The 21,275-nt window shown below is 45.7% G+C and overlaps 1 protein-coding gene across 11 annotated transcripts in view; it reads left to right on the top strand.

Annotated features, from left to right (window-relative positions):
* The first annotated feature begins 489 nt into the window (after positions 1 to 489).
* The window catches only part of SON (SON DNA and RNA binding protein), a 65,757-nt gene continuing 44,971 nt past the window's right edge, over positions 490 to 21,275 (top strand). For 10 of the 11 annotated variants that reach the window (XR_012715031.1, XM_075263417.1, XM_075263422.1 and 7 more), the window contains exons 1-3: positions 515 to 653; positions 6,248 to 6,369; positions 20,108 to 20,274. Coding sequence is in view for 10 of the 11 variants with exons in the window: in XM_075263417.1 (XP_075119518.1) it covers positions 6,251 to 6,369; positions 20,108 to 20,274 (286 nt within the window). In the remaining variant the exon portion in view is untranslated. Of the gene's footprint in view, positions 654 to 6,247; positions 6,370 to 20,107; positions 20,275 to 21,275 lie in introns of all 11 variants that reach the window. The other variant, XM_075263419.1, reaches the window with a different exon arrangement.

Raw genomic sequence — 21,275 nt, 5'->3', positions numbered from 1 at the left:
CTGTCCGTTGTTCTGGTCCGACAATGGAACCTAGTGGCATTCTCAATAGACCAGAGATTCAACACTAGTGTGAACCTAGAAGTAGCTGCCCATAGCAACCAATCACGAGGCTGCTTTCATTTTCAAAAAGAAGACTATAAAATAAAAGCTGCACTGTGATTGGTTCCTAAGGGAAACTAAGCCTCCCACACTTTTTTTTTAAACACTTTCTGCCTATTAAACTTTATTTATACATTGTGGAAAAGTTCAGGCTCAGTGAGGCCTCCAGACAGTTACAAGCCCCGACTCCTCCGCAGTGCCCGCGGCCACCGTTATTTTCATCCATGAACGCGCATCCCTGCACGCCCCGCCCCCTCCTCCCATCACGCATGCGGCGTTCACGTGCGCGTCCCACTAGCGCTTACGTCACCGTCTCGTTCCGCTCGCTGATTGGCCGGAACGCGCAAACAGACAGAGAGCGGGGGCGCGCACAAGGTTCCCCCTCGCGTCTCCTGCCGCGCAGTGTGCGCGCACGTCAATGCGTAAGGAAAGTGCCCGGACCATCGAGAGGAGGCGGAGTAGGTCCGGAGCGCCATGGCGACCAACATAGAACAAATCTTCCGCTCCTTCGTGGTGAATAAATTTAAGGAGATTCAGGAGGAAAACCGTAACAGGTAGATAACGGGGGAGCGGTCCCGGGGTCCGTGAGGAGGGGGGAGGCTATGGAAGTCCGCCTGTGGTGCTGCGGCCTGGCCGGGCCTATACGGCGCAATGTGCGACTGCAGGGAGCAGAAATTCGGTGAAATGTGCTCCATCCGGCCCTGTTATGAGCAGGAAGCCGGGCCTGGAGGAGGTGGAGCCGCCGTCCGTCCACTGGACCAGCCTGGGCCTACCATAGTAACCGCCGACTGCAGCAGCCAATAGGAGGCCTTCCTGCCTGGGAGAGCGGACAATCTGTGGGTAGTGGGACTACAACTCCCAGCATGTCTATACAACATCAGCCTGCTCTGGCAGCATGGACGCTCTGGGTGAATGCTGGGACTTGTAGTTCTTGTCTCCTGATCACTGTTTTGCCATAATCTAGCCCTTGTGATACTACAACTCCCAGCATGGCTTCTGTTAAATAAATCCTTTAGCCATAACCGTATATATTTGGCGCGCTGTCCTGGGGTAAGTGGTATAGTCATGTGGCCGCGTGGTCATGTGTCCGCACAGGATGGGGGAAGAATTCGCATGATCACGATTTATACGTTTCGTCCTAGATGGCGAAAATTGAAAGTGACCACAGGGCTGAATCCGTCATGGGACACGTGACGGACTTCAGTGACTGTAATGGGGTCTGTTAGGTTCTTTCATTCTGTGCAGTAGATAGGATCTGTGATAAAGCCCCTAGTGTAGATGTGAACCTAAGGCCGGTCATACTGACGGTGCCGTCACATCTGCGACATTTAATCCGATCTTCTAGTCTGTCGTAGGATAAAAAGATCAGATTAATCAATAAATAGATCTAAGGATTGGATCCCTGAGGAACCCATTGACTATAAAGGGGTCTACCAGCTATTGGATATTCTCTCCCTGATCTCGCCAGCCTTGCAGGACTCTGACTCTGTTCACATCTGTGTCGGAGTCAGTCTGCAGTCCTAGTCCAAGCATGACATTCTAGTGTCTGGAGGAAAACGAAATCCCCGACCCCATTATAGTTAGTGCACTTGGGATCCATTGTTGGCCATCATTAGACTTTCTTTACTGTTTAGATCTCATGCACACGGCCGAGTGTGCATCTGATGTGGGGCTGAGACTGCAGTGCAATGCACTCACGTGACACTTGGAGGTAATCCGTGATGCAGTCACATCTATGGGAGCTTCCCATCCGTTCTGTTGCGATGGCACGGAGCAGGATACGACCTTCTCTATTTTCATTGGAATGGACATTAGATGGCACACTTGGACTCGGGCGCTGCAATGGACTAGAAAACCAGATTAAACAATGAAGTGAACATTCTTCTTCATTCATGATTTCAGACTATGGATTCTGTCGCAGATGTAAATTAAAGGGATCCTATCATACAAACACGTTGGAATAGCCTTAAGAAAGGCTCTTCTACTCCTACCTTTCCTTGTCTTCTCTGGGCCGCTGTTCCGTAGGAATCCTGGTTCTTGTCCGTAAGCAAATGAGTTCCTTCACAGCACTGGGGGCCCCAGTGCTCAAACAGTACTGGAGGTGTCCTCAATGCTGCGAGAGAACTCTCTCCAGCGCTGCCTCCATCTTCGTCAGCAGCGCCCTCTTCATCCTCTTTCGGCGCAGGTTTTCCGACTTCTAGGCCTCAGGCCTTGGGCAGAGCAGATTGTGCATGCCCACAGGCCACGAGAAAATGGCTGCTTGCACAGTATTGTAAACAACCATTTTCTTGTGGGCATGTGCAGTCTGCTTGGCCTGAGGCCTAGAAGTCAGAAACCTGTGCCTGAAGAAGAGGACGCTGCTCACGAAGATGGAGGCGGCGCTGGAGAGAGTTCTCTGGCAGCATTGGGGACGCCCCCAGTGCTGTTTGAGCGCTGGAGCCCGCCCCCAGTGCTGTGAGAGAACTCATTTGCATACCGACAAGAATTGGGATTCCTACGGAACGGCGGCGCAGAGAAGACAACGAAATGTAGGAGAAGAATAGCCTTTCTTAAGGCTATTCCGATGTGTTACTCATAAAAAAAAGGGTTTCTATGATAGGATCCCTTTAAGAGCTAGCCAATTCTCCCATAGATGTGCAGGCTCAGGTGTAGTGAAACGTAACAGGAGAACGTGGGCCGTAGTAGATTCTCGACCGAACATTTCCTATTTACTGAGTATAGTGCGGAAGAAGCCTCATCTACCCTGATCTCTGCTCAAATCTGACTTCCCAATTGTTATCTCTCTGACACCGGCCATTGGGTGGACAGTAAGGAGCGGGTATACACTTTAGTCGGATAGTTGTGGGTTTTTTGGGTTTTTTTTTTTAACAAATTTTTGAATATTTGCAGCGTGCCCTGTCTTTTGTGCTTATTCAAACGTTTTTTTTGTTTGTTTTTTTTCAAAACTTCATCCACGTATTGTACATAGTTGCAGTCCACAACTAGGTAGCTAAAGCTGAGGCCCTACATTGCAAATATGCAGCGTTTTGGCCGCAGCAAAGTTACTGGAAAAAATCTGCAGCGGAAATGCTGCGATTTCAAAAACAATGACATATTTGTAAATCGTGGCATGTCCATTATACCTACGGAAACCAGAGATATCGCTGGTTAAAGTGGAGGTGCAAATACTCACAGCTTCACTTAAACCAGAGTGCGGGAGAACACAAGCAGCCAACAGCGCAGGGAAGCGGAAATTATTTTATTATTCTCCTGTCCCTGACACTTCAACCCAAGGGCAGGGGGAACTGGTGTTCATAATATCTCCCCCCACCACCACCACCACCACCTTTATTGTCAATCAGAAAGCACACTTGCAATGTAACTCCTTAATTACTGAGGTCAAATGCTGACCTTAGCACCCAAGTAGTCATTTTACAGAGAAAAGTAACAAAAAGAAATAGACACCCCCCCTTTTAATTGATCACCTTCATCAGCTATAAAAAAATAAAATAAATAAAAGTTTTAAATTGCTCCTTTCCCTAGAATACATATAAAAGTTGAAAATGACACTGACACACATTATACACATTAGGTATCCCTGTGTCTGACAGTGCCCGGTCTACTGAATATAGGGGATCTGCAGTGCTCCTGTTCCGTCGGGAAGGGGTTAATAGGAGCACTGCAGATCCCCTATATTCAGCCAGACTGAATTCCAAGTGGGGGAAGAAAAAACCTTAAGCTCAGGGAAGGGGCAGACGGACAACCAAAACTCCCCTTCCCCAGCACCAGCAACTACTGCACCCAAAAACTCCACCATTTTAATTTTTGAAATTTTCCAGTAGCTGCTGCATTCCCCCCCCCCCCCTCGGCTTATACTCGAGTCAATAAGTTTTCCCAGTCTTTTGTGGTAAAATTAGGGGCCTCGGCTTATATTCAGGTCGGCTTATACTCGAGTATATACGGTTGTACATGATAAACGCCATAAACGTTAAAATTGAGAGGCCAGAATTGATTTTTTTTTTCTGATCGAATCATCTCTCAAAACCAAAAAGTAATAAAAACTGATCATATATTTGTCTGTACCCAGAGAATACAAGATCTTGTAAAGCCACAATAGAATAAATTGTAAAAAGTTATGAAAGAGGCATAAAATGCACAAAAGTATCGGAGTTCTGTGCCAGGAATATTTACCGGAGCCACAAAATCAGAATCTGCAATAAAAGAAAGTGACATTTTCAGGAGGGTTTTTTAATCTTAATGTGACTGTTAAGGGGTTAAAGGCAAATCGTCACTAAAAGCGGGAATATTTATGTGTGATAGTGAGGAAATGGGGATGTTCAGCCAAAATACATTTTTTTTTAACTGTGTTCAGAATGCTGTACAAAAAAACAAGCCATTGTCACCTTAGGTTGCGCCCGGTCTCCGTTTTGCAGGTTTCAGTTTCCTGCCCGAGAAACTGGACTGGAGACGGAAAGCGGCAGTCACTTTTCATATCCATTCATTTGAATGGGTTTGGAAAGTGTCCAGCCGTGAGCGCCAGTGAGCGCTTAGTGGTCTCCGCAGCGAAACGAATGTCACAGCCAATACATCACCGGAACCCAACATGTCACTGTAGTGGTCACCTGAGTCTCCTCACTTCTACACAGAATGTAATGGGGAAACCCGACCCGAGAATGACAGATCGGGGAAAGTGAATAGTGGTTTTTTATTTATTTTTTTTTTTTTTTACTTCAGTACTGGGCCAATTTATGGTCCAGGACCAGACACCTTTTCGTTTTTTTTTTTTTTTTTAATGTAGATTGTGAGCCCCACATAGAGCTCACAATGTACATTTTTCCTATCAGTATGTCTTTGGAATATGGGATGGAAATCCATGCAAACACGGGGAGAACATACAAACTCCTTGCGGATGTTTTTTTTTGCCCTTGGCGGGATTGGAACACCAGGACTCCAGCGCTGCAAGACTGCAGTGCTAACCACTGAGCCACCGTGTGCCCCCGTTTCATTTTTGTTTTTCTATGTGCAGTTGGAGGGTTGTAACATTTTTATCATTTGGGTTATTCAACTAATTTCTGCATCTTTTTTTTTTCTTTCGGTGACCTATAGGGCTTTGTTTTTATTTTTGAATGTGTTTTATTTTTTTTAATTGTAATTTTTATAAAAAAATTTTCCAAGAGAAAAAAAACTGAGAACATATCACAAAAAAAGACTACCAGAACAAAAATAGTCAGCCGAAACCTACAATACCATGATGGAAGGGATATACATTTTTTTTTCCTATCAGTATGTCTTTGTAGAATGGGAGGAAATCCACGCAAAAACGAGGAGAACATACAAACTCCTTGCAGATGTTGTTCCTGGCGGGATTCAAACCCAGGACTCCAGTGCTGCAAGGCTACAGTGCTAACCATTGAGCTGCCCTGTTTGATCACTATTTTTGTGATAGGGAAGGCTGATTTCCCCTGGGACTGGGACTGGTACATTTCACCTCCTGACCATAACTACAGAGCTGATCTGCGTCGTGTAGGACCCAGCAGCTCTAACACACACTGATCCTGGCAGATCACGTGACCGCCGGGTCAGAGGGCGGCCGCATCATGGTGGCATTCATCTGTGTATACAGCACTCATTGAGCACTGAGTACACAGTGATTGGGAAGGTAAGAAACCTTCCCTGCCTTCTCTATGGAAGCTCTGGCTGTAGTTACAGCCGCTCCCAGTATCAGCAGCTGCACGATTTTGGCGTCTGCTTTGATGACTTGACCTTACAGCATCATTGATCTCTATAATCTTGTAACTTTGGGTAAGATAGAATTTGTGGCTGTAATATGGTCCACAAAATCCAGATGCATCAGGGCTAAATGTTGCTTGGGTGTTACGGTGGCCGACAGATTTTCAGTTTGGCTTGTATATGTCACTGTCCCATAGTAATCCCAATATGAATACTTTGTGTGCTTGGGTTTCTTCTGCCTTCCCATTTACCCCAGTGCCACCTGAGTCTGGGGTTGCTATTTGGGTCCCGTAGAGCTGTTTTAGCTGCACATCCCATGTAGGGGGTAATGTTGTCACCTTTTGCATTTTATTTTTTTACCCTGACTATCAAAATAGCCGCTCTGCAGGCCTAACAAGTCAAAAACTGATGTGTTGTTTTTCGCTATTTTGTTTGTCAGGGCATGAAAATCACCGGTGATAAGAGTGATCTCTCCATATCACAGGCAGGTACAGGGGCAGCCGCTCTACAGTGTGAGGACCCCAACAAACAGCTCCCCATAACTCAGCTTCCTGGACCTCTGTGAGTGTGGCATGGGGGGGGGGGTGCGGGTTGTGTATACGCATGAGTACTAGCTGTATATATATGGTGCCAAAGACGGGCTCTTTACTCAGAGTGGATATTGGGGACCACCGTTAGTGATAAAATATGAACTGTATCTGTAGAATTTATCTGTGTATGAGTCTGTTCAGAACCTGACGCTGATTTCGAGGCGAATTCCTACCCAAAATCCGCTCCAGATTCCACCTTGATTCTGCTTCTCATTGTCTTCAATGAGATCGGAGCAGAGTATGGCAATAATGTGAATGCTTTATCTTGCCGCATATTGCTCAGATGATTCGGGGAAAGAGTTTGCGGCACGAGATTTTCCCTGAGTTGTTGCCTACGTTCACACAGTGTGGGCAGCGAGAGGCAGAGCGAGGGTTATGGCGCACAAAGGGGCCTTGTACCCAATGTGCGCCACAATATCTTTCCTCTACGCCAGACAACTGGCGTAAAAAGCTTGATGAATTTCCCTATTGCATTAGCGATACATCCATGTATAACAAACGGCAACTGCATACACCAATACCGCCCCGGTGTGAGGTTTGCTAATGAAAAATCTGAAATAAAAAAATAAATAAAAATCTGTGAATCCCATCTAACTTTTAAGTGAAGACTCCATTACTACGAGTGGTGGTGTCACGACGAAAGTGGGTGGAAGAGATATTTGACATTGAGTCATTTTTTATGGGTTGTACGTAGAGATGAGCGAGTAGTATTCGAAATGGCAGTTTCGAATAGCACGCACCCATAGGAATGAATGGAAGCAGCTGTCACGCAGGGGGTTAAGCGGCAGGACGCCGGCCCCGTCTGCGTGCCGGCCGGCTCCATTCATTCCTATGGGTGCGTGCTATTTGAAACTGCCGTTTCGAATACTACTCGCTCATCTCTAGTTGTACGTTTTTTACGAAAACCAAGGCGTCTTGGGGTTAAATCAGAAAAGTGGACATGAGATGAGGGATAGTGTTTGGTCTTGGCAAAGTGGCATCTGCGAGGTGGTGATGGGGCACGGTTGTTATCCTGAGCCTATACAGGCAGCAGGTGGTGGATATTTCCACCGTTGATTTTGCTACCGATTCCCTGAAAATTGGGCGTAAAATCCACTTGCTATCTACAATAGATATTTGCGCGCTGCAGATGGGGAAACTGATCTGTGGTTCTGATTTTCCTTGCAGAAAATCCCTGCAGCCTTGTAACCCAGTATGGTGAGCGGCAGAAGTCGCACTGCGCTCTATGCTCTAGGTTTTGAGGAGTCCTATTGGTTGAAATATGAAATGCACAACGATTATAATAAATAATACATGGGCTACGCATAATGTTATGGCCCCGGCGTGAGTCCGAGGGGATTCTAATACTGCATTTTGGAGCAAACTGAATGGAACAACCCCCCCCCCCCCCCCATTGAAATTAGCATAGCACAGAACTTGGATGTCATTGAGCGCCTTCCATTAAAAAAAAATTGGAACTCCCTCGGCCTGGCCAGGTCGCTATTTATGCAGAAAACTTTTTGCCCCTGCTATGGGTGAATTCACACTGAGTAAACGCTAGCTTATTCTGAACGTAAAACACGTTCAGAATAAGCGGCGTCTAAAGCAGCTCCATTCATCTCTATGGGAGCGGGGATACGAGCGCTCCCCATAGAAATGAATGGGCTGCTTCTTTCACTCCGTGCAGTCCCATTGAAGTGAATGGGGAGTGCCGGCGTATACGGCAAGCTCTGCTCATGCCGGAGCGTACACGCCGGCACTCCCCATTCACTTCAATGGGACTGCACGGAGTGAAAGAAGCAGCCCATTCATTTCTATGGGGAGCGCTCGTATCCCCGCTCCCATAGAGATGAATGGAGCTGCTTTAGACGCCGCTTATTCTGAACGTGTTTTACGTTCAGAATAAGCTAGCGTTTACTCAGTGTGAATTCACCCTATGGCATTCACTGTGCTGTATTTTAGAAATATTTAAAAATAGTTTAGATTTTATCATAATTAAAAAAAAAAAATCTTTGAAAAATAGAAATATTAGTTTGTGTCACCTGTAATGTCATTACTAGAGACGAGCGAGTACTATTCGAAACGGCCATTTCGAATAGCACGCACCTATAGGAATGAATGGAAGCGGCCGGCACGCAGACTTTGCCGGCGGCCGTTTAACCCCCTGGGTGCCGGCTTCATCCATTCATTCCTATGGGTGTGTGCTGTTTCGAATAGTACTCGCTCACCTCTAGTTATTACTTTTCTGTGTATTGGAGAATGAGTGATCACTTTTTATCCCGATTTTTGGCAAAGGTAAAACTGTTAAAAAAACAAAAAACACTTTGGCTGTGGTGTTCACTGCATGGGGTAAATCATTTATATATTGTGGGCATTTAGCGGTAAGGGGACTCTTCTTGTGTGTATGTAGGGTAGAAGATTTAATGTAACTTTTAGGGCTAGTTCACAAGGGGGCAAAGAGGTGGATTTCGCCTCAAAATCCACGTCATTACAATAGTGATCTATGTAGACCGCTAGTTTTTTTTTTTCTGCTAGCAGTTTTTCGCTGCTAGCAGAAAAAAAGAAGCAACATGACCTTTCTTCAGGCGTTTTCCGCCTGAAGAAAGCAATAGAAGTGAATGGGAGGCGAAAAATGTGCGTTAAAAACGTTTTTTTGCGGCCCCTTCACTTTACAGGAGGGGAAAACCGCCTGGCATTTTTTTATGTGTGAACTAGCCCTTACGGTATGTTCACACAGTTTTTGAAGAGAGAAAATCCGCTTCAGGAATTAAGAAATAGTTTTTTGATGCGGTTTTTTACATGAGGCTTTTTTGGAGCGTTTTGGGGTTTGTTTGTTTTTTGCTCCAGCACAATGTATAGGCCTTTTTGGAAAAAAAAAACTAGTGGTTTTTGCAAAAACCGCTTTGCAGTTTTTCCCCCTCCAATTGACTTCAATGGGTTTTTCCAGGAGGTGTCCGCCTGAAGATAGATCATGTCACTTTTTTTTCCACTAGCAGTTGAAAAAAAAAAAAAAAAGAGGGTAGCATCTCCCATTGAAATGAATGGGAGGTGTTTTTTCAGGCAGATTCCACGTCAAAATCCGCGGGCAAAAAACTCAACTTAGAGTCAGTTCACACGGAAGAATTTGCCGCGGATTTGGGGGCGTATTTCGCCCCCGAGAATCCAGGGCAGATTTCCTCCAGGAATCCACCTCTCATTGTTTTCAATAGGAAGCAGAGATCGCCGCAGGACACGGAAAAAATAAGCGTCCTGCTGGATCTTGCCCCGCATTCCGCGTCTGATTCAGCTGTGGTGTCCGCGGCATTATCTGGGCCTAATCGGTAGCGGGATGCTGCGACACAATACCGATGCCCTTCATTGACATCCCGTTGCGGCTAAACCGCGGTGAAAATGCCAGCGGTGGAAAATGAAGAGGAATGACTCTTCGTTTTCAGCTGTGTGAACAGACCCTTATATTTTTTGTTTTTGTAAATTTATTAAAACTTTCTATCCTATTTTAGTTATTTTAACCTTCCTTTAGATCACGTACTACTGTATGGCAGTCTGTAGTAAAATCCTTGACTAAGTAGGACCACAGAGACGCCTCACTAGTAATATTGCTACGGCAGGGGATAACTTGTTACAGGTTCTGTCAATGATGTTTATTCGGCGTATAACTACCGTATATACTCGAGTATAAGCCGAAGCCCCTACCACAAAAAAAACTGGAAAAACTTATTGACTCAAGTATAAGCCGAGGGGGGCTTTTTCAGCACAAAAACTGTGCTGAATCACTCGGCTTATACTCGAGTATATACGGTAGTTGGTTTGTGACGTGCAGTGAATTAATGAAACTATCGCATTGCCATGAGCAAAGTCTTGTTCTCGACAAAAATCCATTTATCTCCTGCAACTGGTCTGATATTTTGGCTGGCTGGAAAATTTGACTCTTGTCCTCATGCAAAATAAATGGCAGCTGGATGCTTTATAGCTATGAGCTGGAAAACTCTAACATGGGGCGTTTTTTTTCCTGCCATCGGGGATGCATAACTTGCAGACCGCTCGGAAATTTACGGTAGTAGATTTTGCAAAATCTACATACAGGGCTCTACGTGTTTTTGTAGCTCAACCCTTTCCCAACATCTGCCATAGAGCATTGCTTATAGCTATGCCACCCCCCGGGTAAAATTAATTTTGACGAAAATGAAAATTGAAAAATTCATGGAGCGGGAGGGGTTAAAGAGAGTCCGTCAGCTGGTTTGAGACCACTAAACGCCACTAATTCCCATTCCCACAATGCAGGGCTGTAAAGTCGGTGGCCCAAGCTGACCCTGATTTTGCTATAATCCCACAGCCGGACTCCAATGACCATGTGGCAGCCATTTTGAGCAGACCTTGGTTTCACTGTGTCTAGTTACACTGGGTTCACACCAGCGTTCGGCAGTCCGTTATCAGGTTTCTGTCTTCTGCATGCAGAAGACGGAAACCTGTCATGCTGCGTTCGGCCGTGAGCGCCGGTGAGCGTTTTATGTTCTCCGCGGCAAAACCGTTTTTTTTTTTTTAAACTAGACACAGAGTACTGCATGTCCGACTCTGTGTCCGGTTAAAACAAACCTGTTTCAGGGGGCCACATGGTGGCTCAGTGGTTAGCACTGCAGCCTTGCAGCGCTGGGTCCTGGTGTTCAAATCCCGCCAAGGGCAAAAAACCATCTGCAAGGAGTTTGTATGTTCTCCCCGTGTTTGCATGGATTTCCATCCCATATTCCAAAAAGACATACTGATAGGAAAAAAAATGTACATTGTGAGCTCTATGTGGGGCTCACAATCTACATTAAAAAAAAAAAAAGAGAAAAAACCTGTTTCACCGCGGAGAGCATAAAACGCTCACCGGCACACACGGCCAAATGAATGGGTTTGAAAGATGCCGGCAGGTTTCCGTCTCCTGCCCTGTTTTGTGCAGGAAACAGAAACCTGCATAATGGAGTCCCGGCGCACATGTGAACGAGCCCTTACAGGTCTATTTTTCACGACCATCAAAAAAAAACAAAAAACCTGACGTATTCTTTGTTGGTTTTCATGGACACAAGACCCAATGCCAACAATGGATCAGTTTTGAAATGAGGTAAAACAGATGGACATCCAATAAAAACGGGTCACAAAAAAGTGCCAATGAACTGTATCCAGGTTCTCACTGACTGAAAAATTGAGGCTGTCGAAAATGAAAGAACGGATGCAAAACTTTTAAAAATGCGTGTCTGGGCGCCTTACAACCAAAAAAAATGGCGTTAGTGTGAATAAGGCCTAAAGACTAGAGGTGTGCGAATACTATTCGAAACGGCCATTTCGAATAGCACGCTCCCATAGGAATGAATGGACGCAGCCGGCGTCCAGCCGCTTAACCCCCTGCTCGCCGGCTGCGTCCATTCATTCCTATGGGAGCATGCTATTCTAAACGGCCGTTTCGAATAGTATTCGCACATCTCTACTAAAGACCGTTAATAGGAATCCATTTCTAGTTTTTTAATGTATTAAAGTAAATCTGTAACAAACGTCTAATTACCGTATTTTACGGACTATAAGGCGCACTGGACTATAAGGCGCATTGCCCATGAGCGCCTTATAGTCCGTCTCGGTTCATATATAAGGCGCACCGGACTATAAGCCACAGTCCGGTGCGCATTATATGTTATTGAAAGCGGCGGCAGGCAGACTTTGCCAGTGGCCGCTTAACCCCCCGCGTGCCAGCCGCTTCTATTGGAAGCGCTCGGCAGGCGAGGAGGGGCTCTATCAGCAAAATCAACCGTAAAAGTTAGATTAAACTACCCCCCCCCCCCCCCCCCCCCCGTTTTAAAATAAAAGCCTGAAACTGAATGTGAAACTTACCGAGCGGTGCAGGGCGGGCATTCAGGCCTCCTCTTCCTCCGATGTTCCGTCCTGCTCCTCCGCCGCTCGCTAACTGATAATGGCCTGGGCGCATGCGCAGTAGCCGTAGAAGCATTATGATATTGCGCATGCGCCCCGGCCATTATCAGCGAGCGCCGGAGGAGAAGGACAGAACATCGGAGGAAGAGGAGGCCTGAATGCCCGCCCACCCTGCACCGCTCGGTAAGTTTCACGTTCTGTTTCAGGCCAGCGTTACAGCAGGGCTGCCGGACACTTCCCATTCATTTCTATGGGAGCCGGCATGCGAGCGCTCCCCATAGAAATGAATGGACTGCTTTTTTCCATTCATTTCTATAGGGAGCGCTCGCATGCCGGCCCCATAGAAATGAATAGGAAGTGTCCGGCAGCCCTGCTGTAACGCCGGCGTGTACGGCTGTGATACACGCCGGCGTTCCATAGTGTGAATGCACCCTTACGGTGCCTTTTATGTATGTATGGAAGCGGCACGCAGACTTTGCCGCCGCTTCCATCCATATATAAGGCGCACAGGACTATAAGCCGCACTTACGATTTCTGAGGAAATCGTAGGTTTTTATGTGCGCCTTATAGTCCGGAAAATACGGTATGCGATATCGATAATCACATTCATTTTTAATTTTTTCAATGCATGTTCTTCCGCCTCTCTTGTAGTGATATGAGGTTACTAATCTAGAACCAGGAGGATTATTTGTCCAACTGTGAAAGTGAACACAGTGCAAAATCCATGACGCCATCCGGTACACGGATGTCTCAACAATAAAACACTACCTGCTTCTAACTAAATACATATTACGTTACGTTCACATCTGTGCTGAGAGGCAACAAACAAGAATAGACTAAAATAGCGGACATGAACAGAGCCCGAGGGATCCCACTGACTATAGTCGGGCTGTCAAGGGTCTGTTTTCATTTTTTTATAACTGGATAGAAAAGTCAGGCCCTTACATCCCCTGCTTCCTGATGGATCTGCATTGGACAGACACCCGGCACAGATACATACGTAACCCTTCAGGTCTGCAAGTACTGAGTGAGCATCAGATATTGTACACAATACCCTGTACGAGTCCACTGCGTCACTCAGGCTATGTTCACATCTGCACCAAAATCACTGTTAGGGCTAGTTCACACGGGGGCAAGGAGGCAGATTTTGACAGTGGATTTCGCCTCCAAATCCGCCTCCATACAATGGTGGTCTATGGAGACCACTAGCGTTCTTTTTTCCGCTACCAGCATGTTGCCGACAGCGGAAAAAAGAAGCGAGCCGCCTTTTCTTCAGGCGGCAGCAACCTCCGGAGTTGGCCCATTCATTTGAGCCGACTCCGGAGGGGGAAGCCGCGACGGTCGTGGCAGGCAGGTTTTGACCCGAGAGTGACGTGGCTCCCCGCGTCACTCTCTGTGCCAAAATCCGCTCCCCGTGTGAACGAGCCCTTAGTGTCTCTGTCGCAATGTAAGCAGAAAATCAGCAGAGAACTTTTTCCTCCGGTTTCAGTTTAAGGCCCCGTTCCCACGGAGGAACACGCCGCTCATTCTGCATGTAAACACGTGTCAGAGCGCGGCGCTTCAAAACCGATCCCGTTGACCTCAATGGGTGCCGGCTTACGCGTCCTACACATTGAAATCAATTGGAGTCTTTTTAACCCATTGATTTCAATGTGTAGCGAGCGTAATTCGGCACCCATTGAAGTCAATGGGATCTGTTTTGAAGCACCTTGCTCTGACACATGTTTATGTGTCAGAATGAGCAGCGCGTTCCTCCGTGGGAACGGGGCCTAAAAACAACAGATCCCCGACAGACTCCATTATAGTCCTTTGTTTCTGCTGTTTTAGTAGTCTGCTTGGCCGTTGTTGGGGTCCCCTGTAAATTTCCAAACAGGTTGTTTGTTACCACCAGCTGCCATCTTTTATAGCCATAGCCGTATATGTTGCCGCCACTTTGGCATTGCTAACTGTGATGGTGTTAAAGTGGTTTTCCAGGACTTGCATATTGGATAGTTCAGTTCCCCGTCCCTCAGCACTGCTGTCTATATTGTGCAGCGATATATAGGAGGGAAGGGAGCACTGGTAATAAGCTGCCAATACTCGTGGACAGCTGCCGCTGGAGATGGCTGCCACTAGGCAATGGTCCAAGCAAATACTACACCTGTCGAGGTTATTAGACAAGCTATCATTGCTTCTAGTGAAAGGATGATGAATGAGAGGTAATAAGTATAATAATATGTTGTAGAGACGCCACTCCGCTGTATACTGAGCCTGTATTTGGAACGTGCTGTATTTTCATTGGCACACGTTTCACCATCACTGACACATTATAACTCGATGAACTGCTTTCATCCTGGTTATATGACGTTATAAACCTGGAGCCATCTGCAGCCCTAGTTGATGCCACAAAGTCTCTAACACCAAGACCCAGCTGGATCCGTTTCAGGGACCGGACATCTTCTGTAACAAAGCAACTGTAATGCAAGACCTAGAAGCGGAGAGGATTTCCCATAAGTCTATTCTGCAGAAAATGGCGACTATTGTCAGGGGAAAAAGTCATAGACCCCGGCGTCAAAATGAGATGATTAAATATATTAAATGAATTCTATAATAATTGATATTGTATAATGAGTTATCACCTATGTGCCGGCTTTACAACCAATCGCTGGATTTTTTTATTTTGGTGAATTAGATGAGCTTTACTGCTCTTGACAGACTACGGCGGTCAGACGTTTAGGAATGAGTTGGACTATATGGTCGACCGGAATTGTGACACTTGACTTAAAGGGTTTGTCCAGGATGTCCCCGGGGCTCTGGTGTCTTGTTTTGGTGGAAGTTGCCGCCGCACGTGACTGCTGGGGCCAAGTAGCGGCCTAAGAAAAGGACACAGGACGTCACTTGAATATGTCACCTCTGACCTCCCGTGTCCTTTCCTTGGAGCGATGCTTGGCCTTAGCCGCCATGTGCAGTAGGAGTTCTGCCAAAGCAAGACCCCATAGCAACGAGGAAGGGTATTTTTATTTTTTTTTTTATATCCCAGACAAACCCTTTAAACAAACGCGACTTAGCCCCATACACAGATAGCTATGGAAGAAATGGGCTGGACTCATAGACTGTAATATATCTGTGAACACTGCTAACACATCAATGCAAGTAAATATGTCACAAGTGATAGAATATTATTGAATATATCATTTTATTTTGACGGCGGAGTTGGTATCTTCTTTCCGACTATACCCAAACCTGACTCTGACTCCACAGCCCCGGGGCCAAGTAGAAAATATGTCGCCATCAAGGTACCGGTGTCCTTTTGTGACACTATTTTTGTGTTCATAAAGTTTGATTAACTTAGATTCTTTTTGTTTGTTTGTGAGGGTTGCACAGGGTCAGGATTTCCTCCGCTCAGTGTGAGGTTCTGCAATCCACATTGGCTTGGGAAAGGAGAACTTGTAGCTGTGCGTCAGGGGTTTGTCCCAACATAACTTATCGACTGTCCAGAGGATAGCTGATCGGTGACATCACGGGGTGTCAGGTCCTCGGAGAGATGGTTACACACTTGCCGGAATAGATAGAAATGTACTTGGTTTAACTCCACCTTCAAAGTGAAATGATTGTATTACATGTATAGTATCAATATAGCAGAATTAATTTATTAAAGGGGTTGTGCGGGATTAGAAAACATGGCTGCTTTCTTCTTTTCTGCAAGTGACATGATATCCGTTGATCATACGGCCACGCATCAGCTCGGTCCCATTTATTTTAAAGGGATTCTCTCATTAAAATTGTATTTTTTCTGCCTACCATGTCGAAATAGCCTTAAGAAAGGCTATTCTTCTCCTACCTTTAGATGTCTTCTCTGCGCCACCGTTCGGTAGAAATCCTGATTTTTGTCGCTATGCAAATGAGTTCTTTCGCAGCATTGGGGACGCTGGGTTCAAACTGTGCATGCCCACCAACCACAAGAAAATGGCCGCTTACACTTACTGTGTAAGCGGCCATTTTCTTGTGTCCGGCGGGCATGCGCAGTCGGCTTTGCCTGAGGCCCGAGGCCTAGAAGTTTGAACCCAGCGCCAGAAGAAGACGCGGAGAGAGGACGTTCCAGACGAAGATGGAGGCGGCGCTGGAGAGTTCTCTCGCAGCATTGGGGACGCCCCCAGTGCTGTTTGAGCACTCAGGACCTCCCCCAGTGCTGCGAGAGCACTCATATGCGTACCAATGAAAATCGGGATTTATACCGAATGGCGGCATGGAGAAGACATCTAAAAGTAGGAGAATAGCTTTTCTTAAGGCTATTCATACGTGTCAATGACAAAAAAATAGATTTTAATGGCAATAAGTTGAGGCATTGTCATGTGACCAAATGTGTCCAGGCTTTATCAACTGATGACCGATCCTTAGGCCCGGTCATAAATTGAAGATAAGTGGAGTCCATCACCTGGGACCCCTGAATGTCTTCTGCTTCCACTTCACAGGTTCTGTGATGTCACTTTACCAGTCTCATTGCTTGTTCTCAGCTCAGTCCCATTCAAGTGAGTGGAGCTGAAATGTGATGCCAAGGACAACCATTCTACAATGTACAGCACTGTGCATAAATTTCTGTGAAGAGGTCACAGCACTCACTGAACTCTGCAGTCTCTTCAAACAGCTGATCGGCAGGGATCCCAGTTGTTGAATCCCGCTCCAATCTGATATTAATCCTAAGGCTAGGTCAATAATTGATCTGGAAGTCCGAAAACCCCCTTTAAATGCAGAGCTGGTTGCATATTTGCTTTCATTAGTCGTTAATCATAAAAATATAAGTTCTGTTAATCTAAGGTCAAACAACAGCGATAACTCTTATACTTGTGCAGTTTTTTTAGGGGTCGGAGTGTGCAGAGACGGAGCAGTTTTGCCTCACACTGTGTGTAACACGTGGTCATGTTAGTTCAGTATAATGGAAGAGTTTCTGCAGTAATCCTGAATGGATCCCCATCATCTATGAAGTCCATATGCCTTGGTAGGACATATGTAAGGCCCCTACACCTGTCCGAACCTAGTCAGGAGATGAGGCTCCTTGCATCATGGCTAACTCTACATAGGGCAGCCAGTAGAGCTGTGGTGAGGCAGGGACTCCCAGTATCAAAGTGATCCTTCCCCCTCATGTCTGTACTGTCCACAGTATGGCACAGTGAAGCCATCTGTGTGCAGGGACTCCTTAGATTACTATGATGCAAGGACTCCCGAGTCTTAGTTAGTTTCGCTCTGCGAAATCAGCCAATGCCTGGCCCGGATATTTCCAGTGCATATTACATTGTGTGCTGGATTCCTGTAGGTGTTCTAGTGCAGCAGCAAAGAACATAGCAGGTGCCAACGCTCTGTGCAACATGTCATAAGCCAGAATTACTGCATTCTGAGATGAAAGTATCTTATTCAGGAAGTTTTCTCACCAAAAACACTTATTTTCTGTCCAAAGGTTAGGTACATTTTTGATCACTAGAGACTCGACCACGGGGCCCCCAGTGATCACTTGACCGCTGTGACTTATCAGTCAGTCCTGTAAACATGAATCAGTGGTCAGGCCTGTGCTAACTACTGCTCTATTCACATGGCACTCATGGACCTCGGTTATCCTCTATTCTGGTAGTTCCTAAACTGTGGTATGCGTACCCAAAAGAGGGGTATGTGCCGCAGGTCTGGAGCTACACATGGAGTTAAAGAATTTTCTAGCAACCTGCAAATGCTAGTTGCTAGGGCACAGATGTGATGCGCTTGCATAGTAAGCTTGTCAGCATTTAATACCGGTCTTCTCCTTTTATTCAGTGTATGTATGTTTTAGCTTCATGTGTGTTTATGTAAAATGTGCCTTTGTGTGCATGCTTAAGAACATGCAGCTATGTGTCCACTGCATGTGAAAGCAGACCTATGCGTGCTAATAGTGTGCTGCTATAAGTTGTGTATGTGCGGGTGCTGTAGCTGTGCATGTACTGTGAAAATGGACTACTGCCCGTGTACACATTTCATTATAAAAACAAGTGCACATGCCACAGGCTGATGATATTTTTCTGTTTTCCATGATTTATGTATTGAGGGCTAATCCCCAGAATAGGTTATCAATGTGTTTGTGGAAAGGAAGTGTGTGTGTGTGTGTGGGGGGGTCTGTTGCATCTTCAAAAACAATTTGAATAAAAAGCAATCAAAATGGTATATATGAATAAAATGTACACCTAGGCCTGCAAAAAAAGGACACCTTGCACAGTTGCTCATGTAGAAATATAAAATAACTAGCGCTCTGCCCGCGACTTCGTCTGCTTGTTGTTGGCGTCGATGATCTGCCTGTATTTAGCAAATTGCTGCTGTCAATAGTTCACCTGCTCTGGCTTTTCGGCAGCTCTCGAGTTGTCCTGCTGCTGAACTTGTTCCTCACCGCGTGCCTGTGATTGTTCCGGCATCTCAGCAGCTCGCTGGGACATCATATAACGAGCGTGTTGTTGGCTTTGATGATCCGCCTGCTCCGGCGTTTCGGCAGCTCTCAAGCTGGCCTGCCGTTGAACTTGTTCCTCACACCATGCCGGTTATTGTTCCGGCATCTCAGCAGGTCACTGGGATGCCATATAATGAGTGTGTTCTTGGCTTCGATTATTCCATTCAGCTCTGCTTGAGGAGAACTCTGTGACTTCTGGCTACCTTCATAGCTTTCATGGTTTTAGAATTTTGCAACAAATTAGATTTTCTTTTTCCAGGCATGTTTAAAAGTAGCATACTGCCAATTTGGATTAAAGTTGTTTTCCCATCCAGTGTCAGCACTGCCAGGAGCAGATCAGATAATATCCAAATGCATGTACACAATGGACTGAGGGTTAGCTGAGTGTTTACACAGAGAGATTACAGACCTGGCTCTTTATCAGCCAAGAGCAGTTTAATATAGTAAGTGAACATAAATTCATAACAGTCGTGAAGCCATGTCATTTACCGGGATAAAAAGTAGCCTATGTGTTAATTGAGGTTACAATCTATCTATGTGCCGAATTTCATTCAAATCCATTCAGCCGTTTTTGCATGAAAGAGTAACAAACATCCAAACCCACAAACATTTCACATTTATAATATTAGTAGGATTAAGGTTGTCAGAATATACTAACGCCTTTAATTTTTTTTTTTTAACTATTAAAAAATACTAAAAACTATATTAATTTGGTATCTTCATGATTGTACTGACTTAAAATATGCAAGAACATTATAAAAACAAAACCCAAAGAAAATTGCGCAGTTGCAGGTTTTTTTTTTGTACTTCCATGTTGTTTGAAACTTTTTCTCCAGCTTTCCAGTACGTCTTCCAAAATAGTAAAGGGTATCACCGGGAAGTTCAACCTGTCCCACAGGGAATTACAGCTTTTGGAAGATGGGGAGTAAAATAAAAATTGAAAAATAGCTGTGGCTAGAGGGGGGATACTATTGTAAACTTAAAGGGGTTGTTGAGGCTAAATTTTTAAAGTTTAAATGCGTTGGGGGCAGTGGAAAAAAAAATTAAACGCTCACCTGTGTCAGTTGCTCCGTTGTTGTCCCACACCTCCCGGTTCATTTGCCCTCCCGGGTCTCTTCCGGTGTTGTGCTAATGCCCCAGATTGGCTTCTGCGGTCATGTGACTACTGAAGCCAATCAGTGGATTCAGCATACCGCTGAGAGACGCCACTTGAGCAGATGACATGGGTGGCGCAGGAGGTCAACGGAGCAATGGGGACAGGTGAGTGTACCTTCTTTTTTCTTCCACTGTCCCCATCCTATTTTATACAAAATGGTCATTTTTGCCTGGACAACCCCTTTACTGTAGAATCTTCACATTGTAATAGATGATTTTCTTCTTGTATCCTTAGTGAAAGCATGGACAGCTCCCATAACGGTGAGCTCACGGCCCCAGGGACAGAAGATGCGTCTGAAGGTTCATCAGCCGTTACACAAAATGAAGGGAGCAATCAGACAGTCACAAAAAGTGAAGAGGCAGAGTCTAAGCCTACAGAAGTTGCAAAGTCGCAGAACCTTGGTAAGGAGCCTTCCCTGCTTATGGGGCCACTATGTCCACAAGACTCGTCTTACATTTTCTTGTACAGTCAGTATTTTTATTCTGTCGACTTCACCCTACCATCATGGCACTGCAGTGGATCCAAGTTACCACCAACCCATCTGTTCTGCATAATTTTTACCAGTAATAGTAGCACGGTTTCTGCACTGATCTTTTCACTAGGACAGTGACTTCCCCCTCGGAAACACTTAATATTAGTGCAAACAGGGCTTTATGGTATAGTCATTTTATATACTATTCAGTAGGACTTCCCTTGTTCAGACTGAACAAATTTAGCCTAGGGCTGTGCATTTGTGATGTCAATCAAAACCACAATTAATTGGGCACTTAACTCGATTACGTTTAATGATTATTTAAGCCATGCCCCTTTTAAAGGGATCCTATCATTCAAACAACATTTCTTCTAAGTACCATGTTGGAATAGCCTTAAGAAAGGCTATTTGTCTCCTACCTTTCATTGTCTTCTCCGCTCCGCTGTTCGTCTACAATCCCGGGTTCTTCTCAGTATATAAATTAGCTCTCTCGCAGCACTGGGGGCGCCCCCAATGCTGCCAGAGAACTCTCTCCAGCGCTGCCTCCTCTTCTTCAGCAGTGTCATCTTCAGCCTCTTCTTCCAGCGGTAGCTTGTAACTTCTAAGGCCTCCTGTTTTGGGCAGAGCAGACTGCGCGTGACCATAGGCCACAAAATAATGGCCGCTTGCATAGTATTGTAAGCAGCCATTTTGTTGGGGCCTGTGGGCATGCGCAGTCTGCTCTGCCCGAGGCCTAGAAGTAAGAAGACACTGCTGGAAGAAGAGAATGAAGAGGCCGTTCCTGACGAAGATGGAGCGGCGCTGGCGAGAGTTCTCTTGCAGCATTGGGGCCGCCCCCAGTGCTGCGAGAGAGCTAATTTACATAGTGACAAGAACCGGGATTGTAGGCGAACGACGACACGGAGAAGAATAGCCTTTCTTAAGGTTATT

The sequence above is a fragment of the Leptodactylus fuscus genome, chromosome 2 (assembly GCF_031893055.1).
Source record: "Leptodactylus fuscus isolate aLepFus1 chromosome 2, aLepFus1.hap2, whole genome shotgun sequence".
Classification (NCBI taxonomy): Eukaryota; Metazoa; Chordata; class Amphibia; order Anura; family Leptodactylidae; genus Leptodactylus; species Leptodactylus fuscus.
This window is presented reverse-complemented; position numbering and strand designations above follow the sequence as displayed.